Source organism: Lithobates pipiens, unplaced genomic scaffold (assembly GCF_037356315.1).
Source record: "Lithobates pipiens isolate NorthernLeopardFrog02 unplaced genomic scaffold, aLitPip1_a1.2 Scaffold_22, whole genome shotgun sequence".
Classification (NCBI taxonomy): Eukaryota; Metazoa; Chordata; class Amphibia; order Anura; family Ranidae; genus Lithobates; species Lithobates pipiens.
Genome location: NW_027507784.1, coordinates 317,311,106 through 317,330,424, shown reverse-complemented (window position 1 = coordinate 317,330,424; position 19,319 = coordinate 317,311,106). Strand labels below are relative to the sequence as shown.

Below are 19,319 nucleotides of genomic sequence, written 5' to 3'. Positions count from 1 at the left end.
GTTCAGTCTATGTACAAGCTGGGCAGGTCCAAAGGCCTGAAGCATGTCAGTAATTATTATTATTTTTTTCTGGGTAAATCTTTACAGCGTTATATGCTTAGGGTTTGCCATCTGTAAAAAGGCAAAGGCGGTGTGTGATTGGATGAGCGTTAATACCAAAATAATGACACAGTGCCGCAAGGATTTTATTTGGAGTTGTGCGCCCAGTTCTGCTTGTAAATGCTTGGAACACAAACAGAGCGAAAAGTTTTAAATGACGACTCTTATCCCAATGCTCTTGTTTATAATGTGTAATTGAATAGTAAGGGCATGAGAAATTTCACTGATACATCAGCCATAAACACCAACATAACCTAACCTAACCTCTGATCACAGGAATATAATACGGGACAATGCTGCTGTGCCTTTCCATGCAATATTACTTAAAGCGGAACGAAAAATCTGCGACCAGTCAGACTTTCTGCTGCAGAAGAGACATTTTAGCTGTGCAAGTGTCTCGAGTGTTCTCACAGCTGTCACAAATAATCTCTGTATTGTGTCTAATGTGTATTTACCATGGTTGTTCAGTACATCTAATTACCATATACCGTATTTGCCTGATTGCCGTATTTCAGGAAAATACCACATTATGGGCACTAGATGGAGCTGATGATCACAGGAAACATACATATTAGACATGATACAGGGATTATACGTAACGGCAGTACGATTGCTTGAAATATTTGCACAACATTTTTTAAATAGAAAATCCCGCCCAGCTCAGTATATGCAGTTCTGGAATCTGCCGGGTCTTGGGATCAATAAGCTGCCGTGTGCATGCGTAGGAGTTTTGGCTGGAGTTGTTTTTGCTAAAAACTGTTTTTCTTCAATAAATCTTTTTAAATGGATTCAGCATACGGTAATATTTTTGTCTTAAAAAAAATAAAAATAAAAATAAATAAATAAAGCACTCATACGTTATTGAAGCCACAGTCTCAGGTTCCTGTGTGCAGCTTACCCCAGCTATCAGTCGGGGAGCATGCACACTTAGCCAACAGCAGAACTACATGTCCCATGATGTCCTGCAGACAATGCTAATGTGTATTCACAATAGAGTTTCTACTTAAAAAAAAAAGGTGTTTGTTAAAGAAAAAAAAAAATGCAGGGTGATTGTGTGAATGGGAGCACAGCGCAGCCTGTAGTGCGGGGAAGGAACAATGAGCCCTCGCACTGCATAGGTTCCATAGAGATCTGGCTAGTGACAGAAGCAGAAACAGACACCAGCAAGGGCACAATTAAAAAAATCATATTAATAATTTGCTGCAAGGAAGAGACAGTTCCTAAAAATATTGCAGGGTCAGAGGAAAATGTAGGTGTGACTATGTGAAAACAAACATAATATAACTGGGTTTAATAACACTTAAATAACACTTAAAGCAGTGGTATACCCGGCTTTCACATTTTTACCTACAGGTAAGGCTATAATAAGGCTTACCTGTAGGTAAAATTAATATCTCCTAAACCTGTACGGTTTAGGAGATATTCACCTTGCATGCAGCCCCTGACCTCAGGGGCGCATTCGCTCTGAAGGTCCGGCGGATGCTGCGAACCGGGAAGAAATGCAGAGGGAACATGTCAGCTTCCTCAGCTGTGACCGGGAGGTGATGCCGGCACTTAGTTCTAAGGTAAGTATTTCATAATGAGTTAGTATGCAGTGCATACTAACTCATTATGTCTTTGCCTTACAGGTTGTTTTTTTTGCGGGCATACAACCAGCAAAAGCCCTTGTCATGGGTTTTTGTTTTTTGCTGTCCAATCAGGGAACATTTTTTCACTTTCTGTCTCAGAAACACAACAAGAAGTGAGAAGTAATCCCAACAAGAAGGGAAATACCCTCTTGACAGTTGTCACCGGGAACAGATGTTCGTAATAAAAGATCCCCCCATCCCTTTTGGATCTTTCTGTCCCAGATGACAATGGTCCCCAAGACTACGGATGAGCCGAATGGAACTGGATTTGGTTCAAGGCAGGTTTGGCAAACATTAGCTCAAGTCAAGGCTGCTGTTAGAAATTACAGGGCCCCGTACAGCTTAACTGACAGGGCCCCCCCTCCCCGAAAATATCACAATGATATTTTCACAAAAAATACTCTAAAATCATTATTAGCAGACACAAACATAGCATAACTTACAAAATTCCTGCTCAATCTAAAGGATAAAACAATTGAGGTAATAAACAAAGTTCTGTGTGCAAATGAGGTCTTGGGGCTCATTCACATGGGTGATGTGGTCTGTGCAGTGTGAATTAGTGTTTTTTTTTTATGTAGCTGGAGCTGTGTGCTCATTAACATTGTATGGGTCAGAGAACCTGTGAGAATGAATCCTTATTTTTTTTATTATTTTTTACAATTTTTAAGATTTTTTTTCCACAATTAAATATATATATATATATATATATATATTTATTTATATTTCTAAAATTATTTTGTTTTCTTTTTCTTTTTTTACAACACTGTTGGAGCTTTGGTGAAATATCAGGGGTCTAAACAGATATCAATGGACACAGGAGTGTACTGATCACTCACTTTGTCCATTAAAAAACAGAGGGGGAGGAGCTAGCCAGAGACAGTGTCAGACATCTGATCGCGGAGCTCCGGTACCAGGGGGGAACACAGTGGCTCACATTGACCCATCAGGGCATCTATACAACACCCCACAGCAGCGTTCTAGCCCTACAGCACCCAGGGAATATCGAGTACCCATGACTAGGCACAGGAAGGAGGGCGCCCGCACTCAGAAGCAAACGTCGTTCTTTAACCCAGGGCCTAAACAAAATGGTACTGGATCATCCTCTACCTCAGTCTCTTGCTCTGCACAGCAATCCACACAGTGGGGCACAACTCAAAAAAGAAGCAGCCCACCTAAAAGCCAACAATCCTCACCAGCTACACCAACATCAGGGAGCCCACAAAAGGCAAGATTCTGGATGGATGCCTTGGATGAAGAACATAAGGTGAGCGCTCTCCACGACTCTGGGGATGACACTAGGGAGCTGCCAGACTCTATAGATATTTTCCCCACAAACGAGCAGCCTGTCTTGCACACTGTTCTTAAGAATATGTTAGTCTCTTTGCAAAGCTCTCTTCAATCTGACATGATCTCATTTATACAAAAGTTCAGCATGGAGCTAAAGTCATTCATACACATAGAGACCAAGATGGGGGAATATGCAGCAACAATTAATGATCTGCTAGATGCTAATGACAATAAAGAGGATGATATGGATGTGGTCAAGGCTAAATTGGCAGACATAGAAGACAGATCTAGAAGCAATAATGTAAAGATTAGTGGAGTCCCTGAATCTGTCCAGCAGCAGGACCTACGCAAGTATATCACTCATACCTAGAGGTGTCATACTGAGAATGCATTTCTATCTTGTTAAGGAACATCTAATGACTGTATCCAGAAATAGGGATAAAATCTCTGCTCTTCCCTTCAGTTCTATGCTGACTTGTCCCAATATATGCTCCAAAAGCGCAGAAACCTGAACAACATCACAAAAGTACTCAGGTACCATAAGCTCAGTTATAAATGGGGATTCCCGACAAAACTCATTGTAACCAAAGACAGAGCAGAACATGTGGTGGATTCAGCCGATAAAGGCATGGCCCTCTTAACTGCATGGGGTATTGTTCCTGAATCCCAGACACAAACCCAACAAAGTGGTAACCATACTAGAGTTGACCCTTAATGGCGCACAGTGACCACCAAGAATGGTCATTCTCATACATAACCTGTTTACGGGTAATGTTTTCCTACTCAAGTTCCCGTACAGGAGGATCTCCTCTGGTCCAAACTTTCTTCCTTTTTATCCCCCCTACATTTTTGAGTGGCTATGTAACACACCCAACCACTATTTTTCGTTGTTTGGCTACTTGCCATTGTAAACCAATGGTACTGTTTGTGTAAACTTTACTTTTTTTGTTTCTACAGTCAGAAGTGTTTTTCTCTCTCCCTATATACCTAGGGGTAGGAGAGAGACAAACGCATGGAGACCGGACCCTCGTAAGAATACACCCTTCTTGCCTCTATGGTTTGAGATGCCAATAAACATAAGTGAAAACCTTGCATCATGCACCACTCAACTCTACCCACTCCTCCTTCCATGGCAGTAAACTTTCTGACCATCAACTCTAAAGGTCTCAATCATCCTGATAAACGCAGATCCCTTTGGAAAGAGGCCCTTCAGCAAAAATGCGACATCCTCTGTGTCCAAGAGATGCATTTTCACAACCATGCCCCTCCTAAATGCACTCACCCTAAGTTTCCCTACATATATACAGCCAATGCGGATACAAAAAAGAAGGAAGGGAGTGTTGGTGGCAATAAGAGACTCATTAGCTTTCAAGCTCCACCAAGTACTGATGAATACTTAAGGTTGATCTATAATCCTTGTTTAAGATATTAATTCCACTACATACACTCTGGTGAATATCTATGCCACCAATAATCGACAAATCGGCTTCATAGACAAGGTTATGAAAACAATCTGCACACTACAGCAGGGAATGCTAATGTTATGTGGGGACTTCAACGTGACTCCTGACCCATCTCTCGACTCAAATTAGATGACGCTTGAAGGTGTCAACACCAATGAACGGGACTATTCGTTTTTCCTCTAACAGCCATAGATCATACAGTAGAATTGATTTGTTCTTGGTAGATAAATGGTTATTGTTTATAAGCAAATCTTCTTTGATTAATAAGATTACTTGGTCGGATCATGCCTCAGTGAAGTTAGTAGCAGGGGACTCTTCCACACACAAATCCATATATATATGGCAATCCAGTCCCTGACTTTTCCAGGATGCTCTGACCAAGTCTAAAATTGGATAACAACTCAAATTTTTGGAGAATAATCATAAATTGGTTACCGATTCATTTGTTGTATGGAATGCAAATGGAATGGAAAAGTCGTTTGTGAGCGGTATCCTTATTGAACAGGGGATCAGAATTCACACCTCTACTAAGAATGCCAACCTTTGGGAATTACATTAGAAAATATTACTGCAATGGTATTTAACTCCGTACTGTATCTAAAATTTATCCCCATACCTCTCCGGAATTCTGGAGACTCTGTGGTTCATCTGGCACCTTAATTCATATCTTGTGGTCCTGTCCAAGACTCTGCCTATTATGGACCCAGGTAGGGAGAATTATATCTAAAATTGTAGGACTAAACCAGGAAACCAGGGAATGGCAATATATTATCCTTAGAATTAAGTTCTATTCCCTTATCCCATAGAATTATAATTTCTCATATACTATTAGCAGCACACTTAACCATACTCAGGCACTGGAAAGAAGCAAAAGCCCCAGAAATAACAGAGGTAATCTGAAAAACCCATACCCACAGCACCTATGAGGTCCTTTTCTCATCAGCTATGGGGAAATATGATGTGACTTCACAGTATTGGGCCCCTTGGTCAAATTCGTGCTATTTTTTTATTTTCTGCCAAAAACTCTCTAACTATATATGGCTCCTATCCCCAGGACTCAGGACCGGTTCTGTAATTTTTATGGTATAACCAATATCATTCTGACTGGTATGTTATGTTATTGTTATGTGTTTGATTTGTTTCTTTTCTGGCTGTGATACATTCCCTCCATGTGCTACAGGAGTTGATGGAACACTATTGACAGGAAAAGATTCAAATCTAAATCATGAGTGGCTAAAGTAATAGCTATGTTTTACTTTACTTTGTTTGATTTTCTTTTTGTAAACTGTAAAATTCAATAAATATCTACTGAAATGTACCCATAGCAGCCGGGACAAGTAAACTGGCACAGCTGCGGGAGCAGGGTCTGGGCAAGATGTTGGCAGAGCAGGGAGGGGGCAGTTACAGAACGATACACGGTGTCTGTGTCTCTCCCTGCAGCAGCTAAAAGCCGGAGGGAGGGAGAGGAACGGCTTTCAGTTGCTGCAGAGAGGCGCACAGGGCATTGTTCTGTAAGTGTCCCCCTGCCCCTGCTGCCCGAGCCCCCTACAGGAGGACCAGGGGTACCCCCCAATCAGTGGTCCTTGTTCAGTTGCTGAATATGAACCCCACTGAAGTAAACTAGGACTAAATATTAAAAACAAATAATTTTTTAAGCTAACAGGCAAGAGATTGTCAAAGAACTTACAAAAGGGGCTGGAGACTTTACTTCTGTTTGGAACAAACGGCTGGAGATTCCCTTCATCTATACCAGACCCTTATCTTAGATAAAAATTTAGGACCTCTTGAAAGAAACTAGTTGTCTAAACGATGGCAAAATTGAACATTCTGACAAACGATTTTCAGAATTTTTGCACAAGCGTTTGAATTTAATTCTACTGGGGCGCTTCCACTTTTAAAAAACAATCCAATCATTCCACAATTTATCCAAAACAAAAAATCAGGTTTTGTCTGGAACTGGGATTAAAATACACAGTCGAAGTACATAGGGTGGACACATTCAACCTTCCCAAATCTTTACCTTCTCCTCTTCGTCTCGTAGAAGCACTGGATGGGTCTTGGCGATGGAACTCGATCGATAAAATTCCACAAGTTCATTGAGCGAGCCGAATTTGGTTTCCCACAGGAAGTAGGTTCCAGATTTTTCTCGAAGAACCTTAAAATGCTGCACGTGATGGCCATAACTGGGGATATGGAACAAATAAGAGAATATTAAACCGACAGTGCAACATGGGTGGGGTGGACTTCAAATTGAAAAAAAAATACATGGCAGAGATGGTTCAGCACTGGATCATAGAAAACTTAAAAGCAGAACTACACTGTGTCTGAGCACCACAAACCAAAAAGGCTATTTAAATATCTTTTTATTTCATTAAAAACAAACGCCCCCTCAGCATTTTAGGCTGTGACCATCTTGAGTAAAGTCAGATGATTCACATGGCCTTTACTTCCTGGAATCCATCTGCTCTTAGCTCAAGCATGCAGGCACGAGGCTGTGCTTAGCTTAGACAGCTCCCCCCCCCTCCCGTCCTGGGATGTATGACACCGATAGCCTAGGCCTGGAAAACTGGAAGTAACTTAATAAATATACAGTACCTTCCTATCTAGTTACTAATGCTAGCAGCATAAGGATTTAAAATAGTCAATGTTGATAGAAAGAGTGAAGTTCCGCTTTAAACTTTTCTTATGGCAGCCAATCCTTTTTTCCCATTTCCTTCTGCCGATGCCTTAACTGGTAAAATTTTAATTGCAAAGACTTTCTCCAGAAAAGATATTGGTAACTATGACACCAAGCCACTGTGATGTGGTTTGATGGTTTCCAGTGATGGTGTCCAATGAGGCTAGGAACACACAGGCATTCTTTAGTAGCACACTTGCTTACTTACCATAATGGCTTGTGATTATTCACCAAGGCTAGGTTCACATCAATCCAGTTTTGCGTTTTTGAACATTCAATTTTAATGCGTATTTGCATGTGTTTTTTTCTCTCCTGAACAAACTGTGAATAGCCGGTTGTAAGGGGGGGGGGGGGCACATCCTTAAAAAACGGCTATTCAAAGTTTGAGAAGAAATTAAAAAAAAAACTGAAACGCATCAAAAAAGTAACACTTGAATTTTTGGGGCGCGTCCATTAAAGTCTATTACACACAAAACGCAATGTGCTGCCGGAGAAAAAGTCCCTGATCCTTTCCAAAAACGCATAAGTGTGAATGTGTCCCATAAGAAACCATGTTAAATGGACTGTAGTGTGTTTCAGCAAAACGCACTAAAGAACGCATTGGTGTGAACCTAGTCTAGGAGTACCATTTGATCGCTGCACAGAGTTACACAAGTAAACATAGTAGAGATAATCACTAGTGATCACACAATGATCCAAGAGTCACTAGCCTTACTCTCTCCATAGAGAGCCATGCATTCCATATGTGTAGCCATCAAACAATAGTTACATAGCAGGGACTGATATTGGATTTATGACTACTATTCTTAGTAGGGAGATTGCACTACTAAAAATCACCAGGATGCTTTTAGCCTTATGTAGTTGCACCCTTATAATGCAAATTTCAAAATGGCTACCTTGCTCAATGATTAAAGAGGAAGTAAACCCTTCCAAACAACTTGGACCTATAGGTAAGCCTAGATTAAGGCTTACCTGTAGGTCCAAGCAATATCTCCTAAACCTATATGGTTTAGGAGATATTTGCCCGAAAATGGGCACCGCTGTCTACGGCGCATGCGCCGTAGACAGCGGCGCACAGGCGCACTAAATGCGGCAAATCCAAGAATGGATTTGCCAAATTTGTCGACTCCCGTGCGCATGCGCGGGAGTGACGTCATCGCGGCTTCGCCGTATGATAGCAACGGAGCTGCGAGGCGCGACTCCCGTGCGCATGCGCGGGAGTGACGTCATCGCGGTTGCGCCGCTGTCATTGGTCGGAGCTGCGAGACGCCACCAGCAAGATGGACGCGGCGGACTACAGGGATCAGCGGCGACTTCGCTGGCTCCTGTGTCAGGTAAGTGACACATAATGAGCTACTATGCGATGCATAGTAGTCCATTATGCTTTACCTTTGCAGGGAAAAAAAGAGGAAGTAAACCCATCAGGGTTTACTTCCTCTTTAAGGTCTATATGAGCAAAACATGCTGGAGAGAGAAGACCTAGTGAGTCCTGGGTGTGTGGTCTGCACTTTTTTTTTGGGATAAGCACTACATTGCTAATGGCACCCTTGAGTTTTTGTCAACCATCACTTTGCTTGGTCGCTTCATGAATAGTAAATTCCAAATTGCTTTGTGAATCTGTGCTCACCAGGTTTACATCTCCACTAGTCACTTGTTGCTATTTAGGATAAAATTGTAAAGCCGGCCATAGATGGATTGAATCTCAGCTAGTTCAGCAGGGACCTTTCAAGATTCGATCCATCTATGACTTTCCAAGTTTCCATCCATATATGGGCAGGCTGTTTTACTGAAGTTTATCCATCATTCAACTTCAGTACAACCAGCCTTGCTGATTTTTTTTTTTGCATGCTGTAAACGCCAGCAGTGATCACTGTGTTCTCCCTGCCGACAGAACACAATAGTGCTGCGGTAGGGTTTTCGCAAATTTTTTTTTCCTTTCACCTGTGGTGGAAGGAAAGAAAATTGTATAATCTACGGCTTGATTAAGGGAGACACTATACAAAAATGACAATTGTTTTGCTCAGAAACTGGAGAAATATTAACATACCATATACCCAATCGCTTATTGATGGCAACACTGGCCCCTTAAGTGGCTCTTAACACTGAAGACTTTTTCTGTGATCACTGAGATTGGCTGTCACAGTGGTCACGTGATTAGGAGCCTGTCCGACTGGCTCTTGATCATAAATGGTGACTGGGAGTGGTCGGTGACAGTGTTGATACAGTGCTGGGGGCGCTGAGTGCACCTACAGTGAAGGAATAAAAGTATTTGATCCCCTGCTGATTTTGTACATTATCCCCACTGAAAAAGAAATTATCAGTCTATAATTTTAATGGTCGGTTTATTTTAAAAGTGAGAGACAGAATAACAAAAAAAATATCCAGGAAAACAAACCCGCAGGGTTCTTAGGTCCTTCTCCTTCACTAGGCAAAATAAAACTGAAGCTGCATGACTGAGGGGTTGTTACCTAAGGGACCGCCACTTGGGCGGAACTAGAAGTTCCGAGTTTTTTCATTGCATGTTAACATGTTATGCCTAGTCCTCTCCTAAAGGTGGCGTAACAACCCAATGGCTAAAGAGAGGAGCTGTGTCAGTCGGTGAATATAAGAGAAAACACATTTCAAAAAAGTTATAAATTGATTTGCATTTTAATGAGTGAAATCAGTATTTGATCCCCTATCAATCAGCACGATTTCTAGCTCCCAGGTGTCTTCTATAGAGGTGTCAAGCTGAGGGAGTGCTCCTAATCTCAGCTTCTTATCTGTATAAAAGACGCCTGTTCACAGAAGCAATCAATCAATAAATCAGATTCCAATCTCTCCACCATGGTCAACACCAAGGAGCTGTCCAAGGATGTCAGGGACAAGATTGTAGACCTACACAAGGCTGGAATGGGCTACAAGACCATCGCCAGGCAGCTTGGTGAGAGGGTCACAACGGTGCGATTATTCGCAAATGGAAGAAACACAAAACTGTCAATCTCCTTTGGTCTGAGGCTGCATCCAAGATCTCACCTTGCGGAGTTTCAATAATGAACGGTGAGGAATCAGCCCAGAACTACACGGGAGAATCTGATCAATGATCTCAAGGCAGCTGGGACTATAGTCACCAAGAAAACAATTGGTAACACATTACGCTGTGAAGAACTGAAATCCTGCAGCACCTATAAGGTCCCCTGCTCAAGAAAGCACATGTACAGGCCCGTCTGAAGTGCTAATAAAAATCTGAATGATTAAGAGGAGAACTGGGTGAAAGTGTTGTGGTCAGATGAGACCAAAATCAAGCTCTTTGGCATCAACTCAACTCGCAGTGTTTGGGGGAGGAGGAATGATGCCTATGACCCCAAGAACACCATCCCCACTGCCAAACATGGAGGTGGAAACATTATGCTTTGGGGGTGTTTTTCTGCTAAGGGGACAGGACAACTTCACTGTATCAAAGGGACGATAGACGGGGCCATATACCATCAAATCTTGGGTGGGATCCTGCTTCCCTCAGCCAGGGATCAAGAAGAAACACATTAAGGTCCTGGAGTGGCTTAACCAGTCTCCAGACCTTAATCTCATAGAAAATATGTGGAGGGAGCTGAAGGTTCGAGTTACAAAACGTCAGCCTCGAAACCTTAATGACTAGGAGAGGATCTGCACAGAGGAGTGGGACAAAATCCCTCCTGAGATGTGTGCAAACCTGGTAGCCAACTACAAGAAACATCTGACCTCTGTGATTGCCAACAAGGGTTTTGCCACTAAGAACTGAGTCATGTTTTGCGAAGGGGTCAAATACTTATTTCACTGATTAAAATGCAAATCAATTTATAACTTTTTTTAAATGCATTTTTCTGGATTATTTTTTTGTTATTCTGTCTCTCACTGTTAAAATAAACCTACCTATAAAATACAGACGGATCATTTCTTTGTCAGTGGGAAAATGCACAAATATTTTTTTCCCTCACTGTACAGAACAAAATATCGGTTGTGGGTGCATGCATACACAGTATGTGGCGGAACGCTGTTAAAGCCCACCACCGTTTTCAGACACACATGCTTATTCATCCAAGCTTCGACACGTTAGTGTAAGTTCAAAAGCCGTAATCAATATTTTTAAACCTACAGTTCTTATTAAAGTAGCGCTTGTTACCATGATCCTGCCATGAAGTTTGTTCCGGCACTTCCTGTTATAGAGTGACAGCACACTGTCCTGTCTTCCAATTTCACTCCTGTGTTGTCATTCTCTCTGACAGGCTTCCCATGAACTTTACAAATAGCCGTTTCAACATACAATGCCCTGGCATGGTCCACTGGTCCTGCCTTTAGAAATGCCAGGCAGACTTCATTGAAGTGCATGTAAACATGAAGCAGCATTTGGTTATGATACAGCAACATTCAGTTTGGGCTACCCCTACCTAAATCTGTACAAAATGGCAACTGAAAATACTTTGTAACAAAAAACAAGTTGCTTTAACATAAAAGGAATAAAATAATGAGCATGCAAACCAGTTAGACTGGAACACTAATGATATTTTAATACTTAGGCTGCTTAGTGAGAATAGAATGTGGATCAGTCTGAGCTTTAGATGGATTGGAAAAACAAGCTGTACAGCTTCACTGAAACACTGACAATACTGTTAAAGAGGAATTTATACTCCACAAACTGTAGACAGAGGATCTAATTCGCTAAGAGGAAGAGTGCAAAGGTCGGGCAAAAAATGACTATGGAAATGATAGGCATGCCCGTGTTGTGGGTTTGCATGAGAGCGCAGATGTGCGCACTGCCAGCAAATGCAGTCCCTTAAAGTGGAAGTAAACCTCCACCTCTGGCTTTTACCTATAGGTAAGCCTATAATAAGGCTTACCGATAGGTAATGTAAATATCTCCTAAACGAGTGCCGTTAAGGAGCTATTTACTGTACATGCAGCCAGTGACATGACTGGTGCATGCATTCTGAAGAAACAGCCGCTCCCGCGTGCATCATCGTGGCTCCGGCCAGTCACAGAACCCAGTCCGCGAACCCGGAAGCAAGATGGGTGAAGATGGGAGCGCTTGTAGCTCTGACATCTCAGCACTGGAATGCTTCATTTTGCGGTAAGTTTAATGCGGAGTTCCAGACAAAAGTGGAACTCTCGCTTATATGCTCCCCCCCCCCTGGTACATTTGGCACCTTTTAGGAGGGAGGGGGGAACGGGAGACCTGTTTTTGATAGGTCCCCTTCCCCACTTCTGGAGAGGGGCTGCGCCCCGATCTCCCACAAGTTCGGCGATGCATACTAGCAGATTATGATATTACCTTACAGGGTCCAAAAAAATAAAAAAAGTCCATCGGTTTACAACTGCGTTACCAGATCTGTGGTGCACTCTGCATGCATACACGGCTATACGGATGCAGCTGATGCTCCCAAATTTTCATCTGTGTGGGTGCAGGTGCGCACCCCTGAACTCACACTGTCTGTGTTTGGAGACATTACACCTACATGCACTAATGTCCATTTGGGAGTAGCAGGGATATTTAAATAAGATAAGAGGCGTAATGCCACACTTGATGCAAGGATATCACTTGTTTATTGAGAATCAAGAATAAACAAATTGAGACAGTGTATTTTGGGGAGGCTGCGTCCTTCTTCAGGGATAACAACCTTCAGGACTCAAAGTAACCAACTGGGAGCAGCGGCTGTGTCCATGCTGCTGTGCATACACACGACCGGTTTTTCTGGCAGACTAGGTCGGACGGTCTTCCCGATGGACTTTCAACGTAGTTCCGACGGACTTTCCGAACGAACGGACTTACCCACACACGAACGGACTAAGTTCTTTCGAAAGTCCGTTCATTTTGAACGTGATGACATAAGATGGGACTAAAAAAAGGAAGTTCAATAGCCAGTAGCCAATAGCTTCCCTCGTGTCGTATTTGGTCCGTCGGACCAGCATTCAGACGAACTGTTTTACCGATAGGAATTGAGTCCGTTGGACAGATTTGAAACATGTTCTATTTCTAGGTCCATCGGATTTTAAAACGGAAAACAATTGGATTAGGCCACACATGATCGGATTGTCCAACAGACTGATTCCGTCGGACCTAGTCTGCTGCAAAGTCTGGTCACGGCATAATAGGTGTAAAATTAAGAATGCTCATGTAATCAAGGCCTCAATTTGCTAAAGCACTATATATTAATACAATTTTTCTTTCTTGTAAAATACTGGTTTCATGTTTTTTCCATCCTTTTTTGCATCTCAGAGCTGCTGATCTTCTCTAGCCTTTGTCAGCCATTTCCTATCTGCATACGTTCACTCCAGTGCTCTGCTATGGCTTTCTTTTTGTGACAATGGAGAACCATGTCATTGCAATGTGTGTCCGCACAGCTTCTTGTATTTATTATCAGGGCAGCAGTGTGACAACGAAGGAAGACAGCCGATACCCTATAACAGGAAGTGCCTGAACAAGAATCTTCATGGTAGGATCACTAGGCATTCTTTTAATGACAACTGCAGAATCAAAAAGACTGCAAGCAACATTTAAAATCTCATTATTTTGTTCAAGTGTAGAACTATCCCCACAGGAGCTGCTGGATAGGATGGGTTTCCTGTTCTTTACCTAGACCTCCTGAAGGACTACAGCCCCTCTGACACTCTAGGTTAAATTAAGACAGCTTTCAATATCACATAAATCACTGAATGCAATAGGAGATACACAATAATGATGCTATATTCAAGAAACTGACACCAAACAAATTAGTAAAGGCAAGTCACAAAATATTGTCACACAGTATCACTGGTAATGATAAAGGCATGAAAGGGGGGTTAGCAATTGTAGTACTGCAACTCAACATGCAGTATGATCAATAGTCAACAGTAGGAAGACAACACTAAAATCATAACAAACAGTGGCAAGATCACTGTGAGTACAGTAATGGACAGTAATGTGATTACATTAATTGTGTTCAGGAGACTATACTGCTAAAGTGCATTAAGGGTGGCTATGCTAGGCCTAGGCTAACTGGAAGGAGGTACTCTTTAAATGAGAAATAAAGGATTTAGAATGGCTCTATAGAGGGGAGTCCTGTACTGTGTTCTTCTGCTGGCTATAGTTGGGGCCCATAAGCAATGTTGGTACACTTAACAACAGTCTTGGTGAACCAGCATGCAGTGTAGGCAATAAGTACAAAATATTCTGCTTCCAGTAAGTCAACCCTGGCTATAAATGTGCAAATAGTGAGCCCTCTCATTAGCCTCTACAGTATGACTATAGACTGCCGCTGTAGAAAATGGGGCCCCTTGTCTCTGTGCAGATAGCTCCAGTGATCAGGAGTGAACTTTGAGAGAGCGCTCCAGTATCCTTGCAGCAAGAATGCCATTTCTATCAGTCATCAACCTCCGGAATGTCACTTCTGTTACAAGATATGACGGGTCGCCTAATCTGGCGGAACACCGGCATCCGTCGTTCAGGTTACCTTTCTTGTGAGCGGCCACAATGTGCGCGCTGGGGTTGGCTGGGGTAGGAAATGGGGGCGGAACCGGCACAAAATTAAAAAAAAATAAACAAAACATGACATACACACAATACATTGTAATCTGCTAGGATTACATTACTGTATCAAACCATTTCACCTCAGTTTTGTCCCTAGTGCTTTGTCCAGTGCCCTGCCTGCACTTTTACTGTTTTTTCTGCCTGGAAACTTGAGAACGTCCATGGCATCCAAAAAGCGTCCCTTGAGGTCAAAAGTGGGTTTAGACCGGCTAGAAAACAGCGATAGTGAATTAGAATCACTAGCAGAATAGAGCAATAGTGGTTTGTTTGGACAAATTTCATTGTTTTTTGTTTGATTACATTATTGAATTTAATTTATTATTATTATTTTTTTAATTATTTATAATTTATATTATAATTAATGATTTTGTGTTTCAAGCTTTATCATACCCGGGATGTCTACTAGACTCTTGTTTGGACAGATTTAAGTGAGTTATATATAAGAACTGGGCACTGATAGGCGGCACTGATGGCCATTGAGCACTGGTAGACAGAACTAATGGACGCTGATAGGCAGCACTAGTAGGTAGCATTGATGAGCAATGATAGGCAACACTGAAATGTGGCACTGATAGTCAGCATTGATGGACACTAATAGGTGGCATTGCCAAGCACTGATAGGTGGCACTGATAGGCAGCACTCATTTTCAGTGTAAACTATTTACTGACATTCTTGGCAGTTTACACCACTCCTTTCCTTACACAGACACAGCTTGGGAGGAAAGGACTTTTGATACCCAGCAAGCCTTTTTACATGTGATCAGCTACATATGGTAAAGGGCCGTCACGATTGTGCTGGATGTGCGTCCCAGGGGGCATACGGGAGGCAGAGTTCTGGGAGGATATCCATGGACACCCTCCCAAAATTGTAATCCTGGGGATCGAATAGAAGAGGGGGGGGGGGTCAGGGGGGCCCATCATGGTTTCTTGCACTGGGGCCTTGAGGGTTCTAGTTACGCACCTGGACTGGTGTGTTCTGACGGGGAGGCTGCTCCCCTGTCAGAATACAATACAATAGTACAGCGGCTCCTCCTGAGCTCTTGTTTTTTTTTTGTTCAGCCTGCTGGGGGTACTTATGTTGAAGGATGTCCCTACATTGGTGGTTAGCAGATAGAATGCCCCCCCATATAGACAACTAAATCCAACATTGTTGTTCATGCAGCTGGTTCTACCCAGTGGTGTTGACCACGGAAACTATGCAGGTCCCATCAAATAGGAGGTGATTCAGCCACAGCTTAAACAACCCCTAGAAACCTCTGGAGGAACAATAAAATTACACCAAACCCTGATTTAGAATGGCTGGTTTATAGAATTACTGTGCATTTGTGTGCTTGTGAAGGTAAAAGTGTGCATCTAAGTGCATGCACTGTAACACTAACATCCTCCATGAAGCATGCACTATATTTACTTTCAGTAGTTTTTTTATAGGATGCCAACTGTCCAAGACAGTCCTGCTTCTCTATCCTCTGTCCAGGGCTTTGTACTGGGATCACAGCATCAACCTTATTTAATTAACTCAAAAAAGGTATTAACTGAAGTTTTCACAGCTGTGAGTGGGCAGTTCCTGCATATTTAGGAAAAGACTGCCTGCGTGATCTAGGCAGGGCCTCCTGGAAGATGGGCCTGTCAAGTGTGGCCTGTGGATGTGGGTGACAGTATTCCGTGATAAGTTTACAATTCCATCCAGTGATATCAGTGCAAACCCCATGCTTTGTTGTCCTGCACATGCAAGATTGCTAATGTTACATAGTTGGTAAGGTTGAATAAAGACAACAGTCCATCCAGTTCAACCTGTGTAGTTGTGTGTTTTTTTCTTTTCTTATATTCCTGTATATATTTATATTCATTCAAAACTATAAATACTTCCTGCTGACACCACCGATAGTGGAAGGAAGTTCCACATCCGTACCGCCCTGACAGTGAAAACCCCCCTAAGCAGCTTAAGGTTAAACCGCTTCTCTTCCAGTCTCATCGTGTGGCCCCGTGTCCTCTTACACTCCCTGGGACTGAAAAGTTTCATACTTACGCTGGGATCACTGTTGAGATTTTTGTATATCGCTGTAATATCTCCTCTCAAGCGTCTCTTCTCCAGGAAGAATAAATTTAGCACTCAAGGTCGTTCCTCGTAATTGAGGTCCTCCAGTCCCCATATTCATTTCGTTGTCCTTCTCTGGACTCTCTCTAGCACATCCTTTCTGAGGATTAGAGACCAGAACTGGACGAAATATTCCAGATGCGGCCGAACCAGAGTCTTATAAAGTGGCAGAATAATCGTTTTATATCTGGAGTAAATTCCTTTTTCAATGCATGCTAATATTCTGCTGGCTTTGGTAGCCGCAGCTTGACACGGCATGCTATTGCTCAGTCTGTCTTCAACTAGGACCCCTAGATCCTTCTCCATCCTGGAAGCCCCTAGGGGTTCTCCCTCTAAGCCCTTGTACACACGGTCGGACATTCTGACGGAAAATGTCCGATCGGACCGTGTTGTTGGATAATCCGACTGTGTGCGTGCTCCATCGGACTGTTTTAGAGCTGGGCTATAAAACTTTCCGACAACATGATCCGATCGGACCTTGTCCGATTGTGTGTAGAGAATTCCGATCGAACAAAGTGCCACGCGTGCTCAGATCAAATTCCTAGACCAAAGCTATTGGCTACTAGCCTGAACGTAGTCCCGTCGTAACGAAATAACGTCAACGCGTTACGTAAGATCGGATTTTCCGACAACTTTGTCCGACCGTGTGTATGCAACACAAGTTTTGGACAAAATCAGACGGATTTTGTTGTCGGAATGTCCGACCGTGTGTACACGGGCTAATGACTAACTTGTGTTTATATTTTTACCCCCCAAATGCATTACCTTACATTTTTCAATGTTAAACCATTTGCCATGTATTAGCAAACTCCCAGACAGCAAAAAAATAAACTGATAGGGGTATAAACACTTCCCTACTCCATCCACAGCAAAAAACACTTGTGCCTATACATACAATTTTTGTTTATCAATGTGATATCAATAAAATATGATTTCTGATTGGCTGCTGCAGGTCACTGCTGTTTGCTGCACGGAGTAAGGGTATAAATAGGATCTTCATGGTTACTCAATGTGTTCTATGAAAGAAAATAACATTTAATTAATTATTGCATATTGGGCAGTGAGTGACACTTTCACATAAAGACATCCTGTAACTAGGCTTGTCATCAATTAGTAAAAAGCGCCTTTTGATCACGTGAAGCCGACACAAAGGCCGAGGATTACCTGTGGGGTGTGGATGATGTAACCCTCTGTTTCGCTCCTCAATAAATTTTATCCAACAGGAGCTCATCATGGAAATAAAGTGCAATTAAAGTTATAGCACCCACAAATCATTTTCAATTATCTGTCAAGAGCATGATGGACACTTCTCAATGGCGGCAATTCTGCTGATTGCAGATCCCTGCCAGACCCTACATCTATTTTATGAGAGCTATGATCATCCAAACATCTAAATACAAATGGTGGCAAATATCCTGTGGTTAATTCTGTGAACTTTAAAAAATAAAGATATAAGATGTTCATGGGAAAAGTGGTAGTGTGGGCTAGTGACATACTAAATGGAGGCACCAACATCCCTAGATAAGGCATACATACAAGAAAGGTTTGTTGATGTTTTTTTTTGGCAGTTTCTTAGACAAATAGCACCAAAGAAGAAGAAATTTAAAATGTAACACATTTTATTTTAACATCATTAAAACGTATGTAGCATAAAAGTAGTTGGCAGATTGTTTTTGATTCACGTAATGGATGACATTTTCAAAGTAGAAGATAACATGGTGTTTTTATGTTTCGCCCATAAGGGCTTCCTCAGGGGTTTATTATAAAGGTCACCAGTGAAGTCTCCCAGTCGTGACAACCCAGAACCACCAGGGGGCCACAGAGAACACAGTACAAACATGTGGCCACAGAGGGCACCCAGAGACCAAGAAGAAAAAGTGCCAATGTAAAGTTAAGCGAGAATGCCAAAGGAGGGACAAAAAATGTTGCAACCAGTCAGAGGTGAACTTAGAGGTGTAAAAAAATGCCCCTGGAAGACGTTACCTATAACGAAACGGCGTAGGGAGGAGCGACGTACTGACGTCACCGCGATCTACGCTGGACCCGGAAGCGACGGGCAGCGTTGCTAAGCCGGCCGGCGAATTTGTTTGTTTTACAAAGCAACGTTTTTTCTACTTGATGTAAGTGCAATCTTTTTTATTATATTAAATTTCGTGACTATATCACACTATGGCGATTCCTTTCGTTATTATATGTGCTGGGCAATGAGCGGTGTGGCCCTAGGATTTTTCTAACCATTGGAATAAGCGGTGTGGCCGTAGGATTCTTCTAACCATTTGAACCAAGCGCTTAAAGAGGATACACCCTCCATGCAGTCCTGACTCAGAGGAAGCGTTTTTGATTTGGCGATATCTGGTCTCTGAGATGGGATCAGTGTAGCTGGTAAGCGGCAGTAGTGTTGGTGGTGGAAGTCCTCTTTTTTCCTGCAAACTCTGATGACACTTTTCCTATATCGGTGTGGTGTGTTTAAAACACGTTGGAGATTACAAGCAAAACATTTTTTGTTGATGGGATGATGGACTAATATTTGAACATTAGTATATGCATTTCC

At 42.3% G+C, this 19,319-nt stretch overlaps 1 protein-coding gene across 3 annotated transcripts in view; it reads right to left on the bottom strand.

The window, feature by feature from the left end:
* GRAP (GRB2 related adaptor protein) overlaps window positions 1–19,319 on the bottom strand; it is a 134,285-nt gene that overhangs the window by 18,785 nt on the left and 96,181 nt on the right. For all 3 annotated transcript variants that reach the window (XM_077449428.1, XM_077449430.1, XM_077449429.1), the window contains one exon: window positions 6,498–6,660. In XM_077449428.1, coding sequence (XP_077305554.1) covers window positions 6,498–6,660 — 163 coding nt within the window. The remainder of the gene's footprint in view (window positions 1–6,497; window positions 6,661–19,319) is intronic.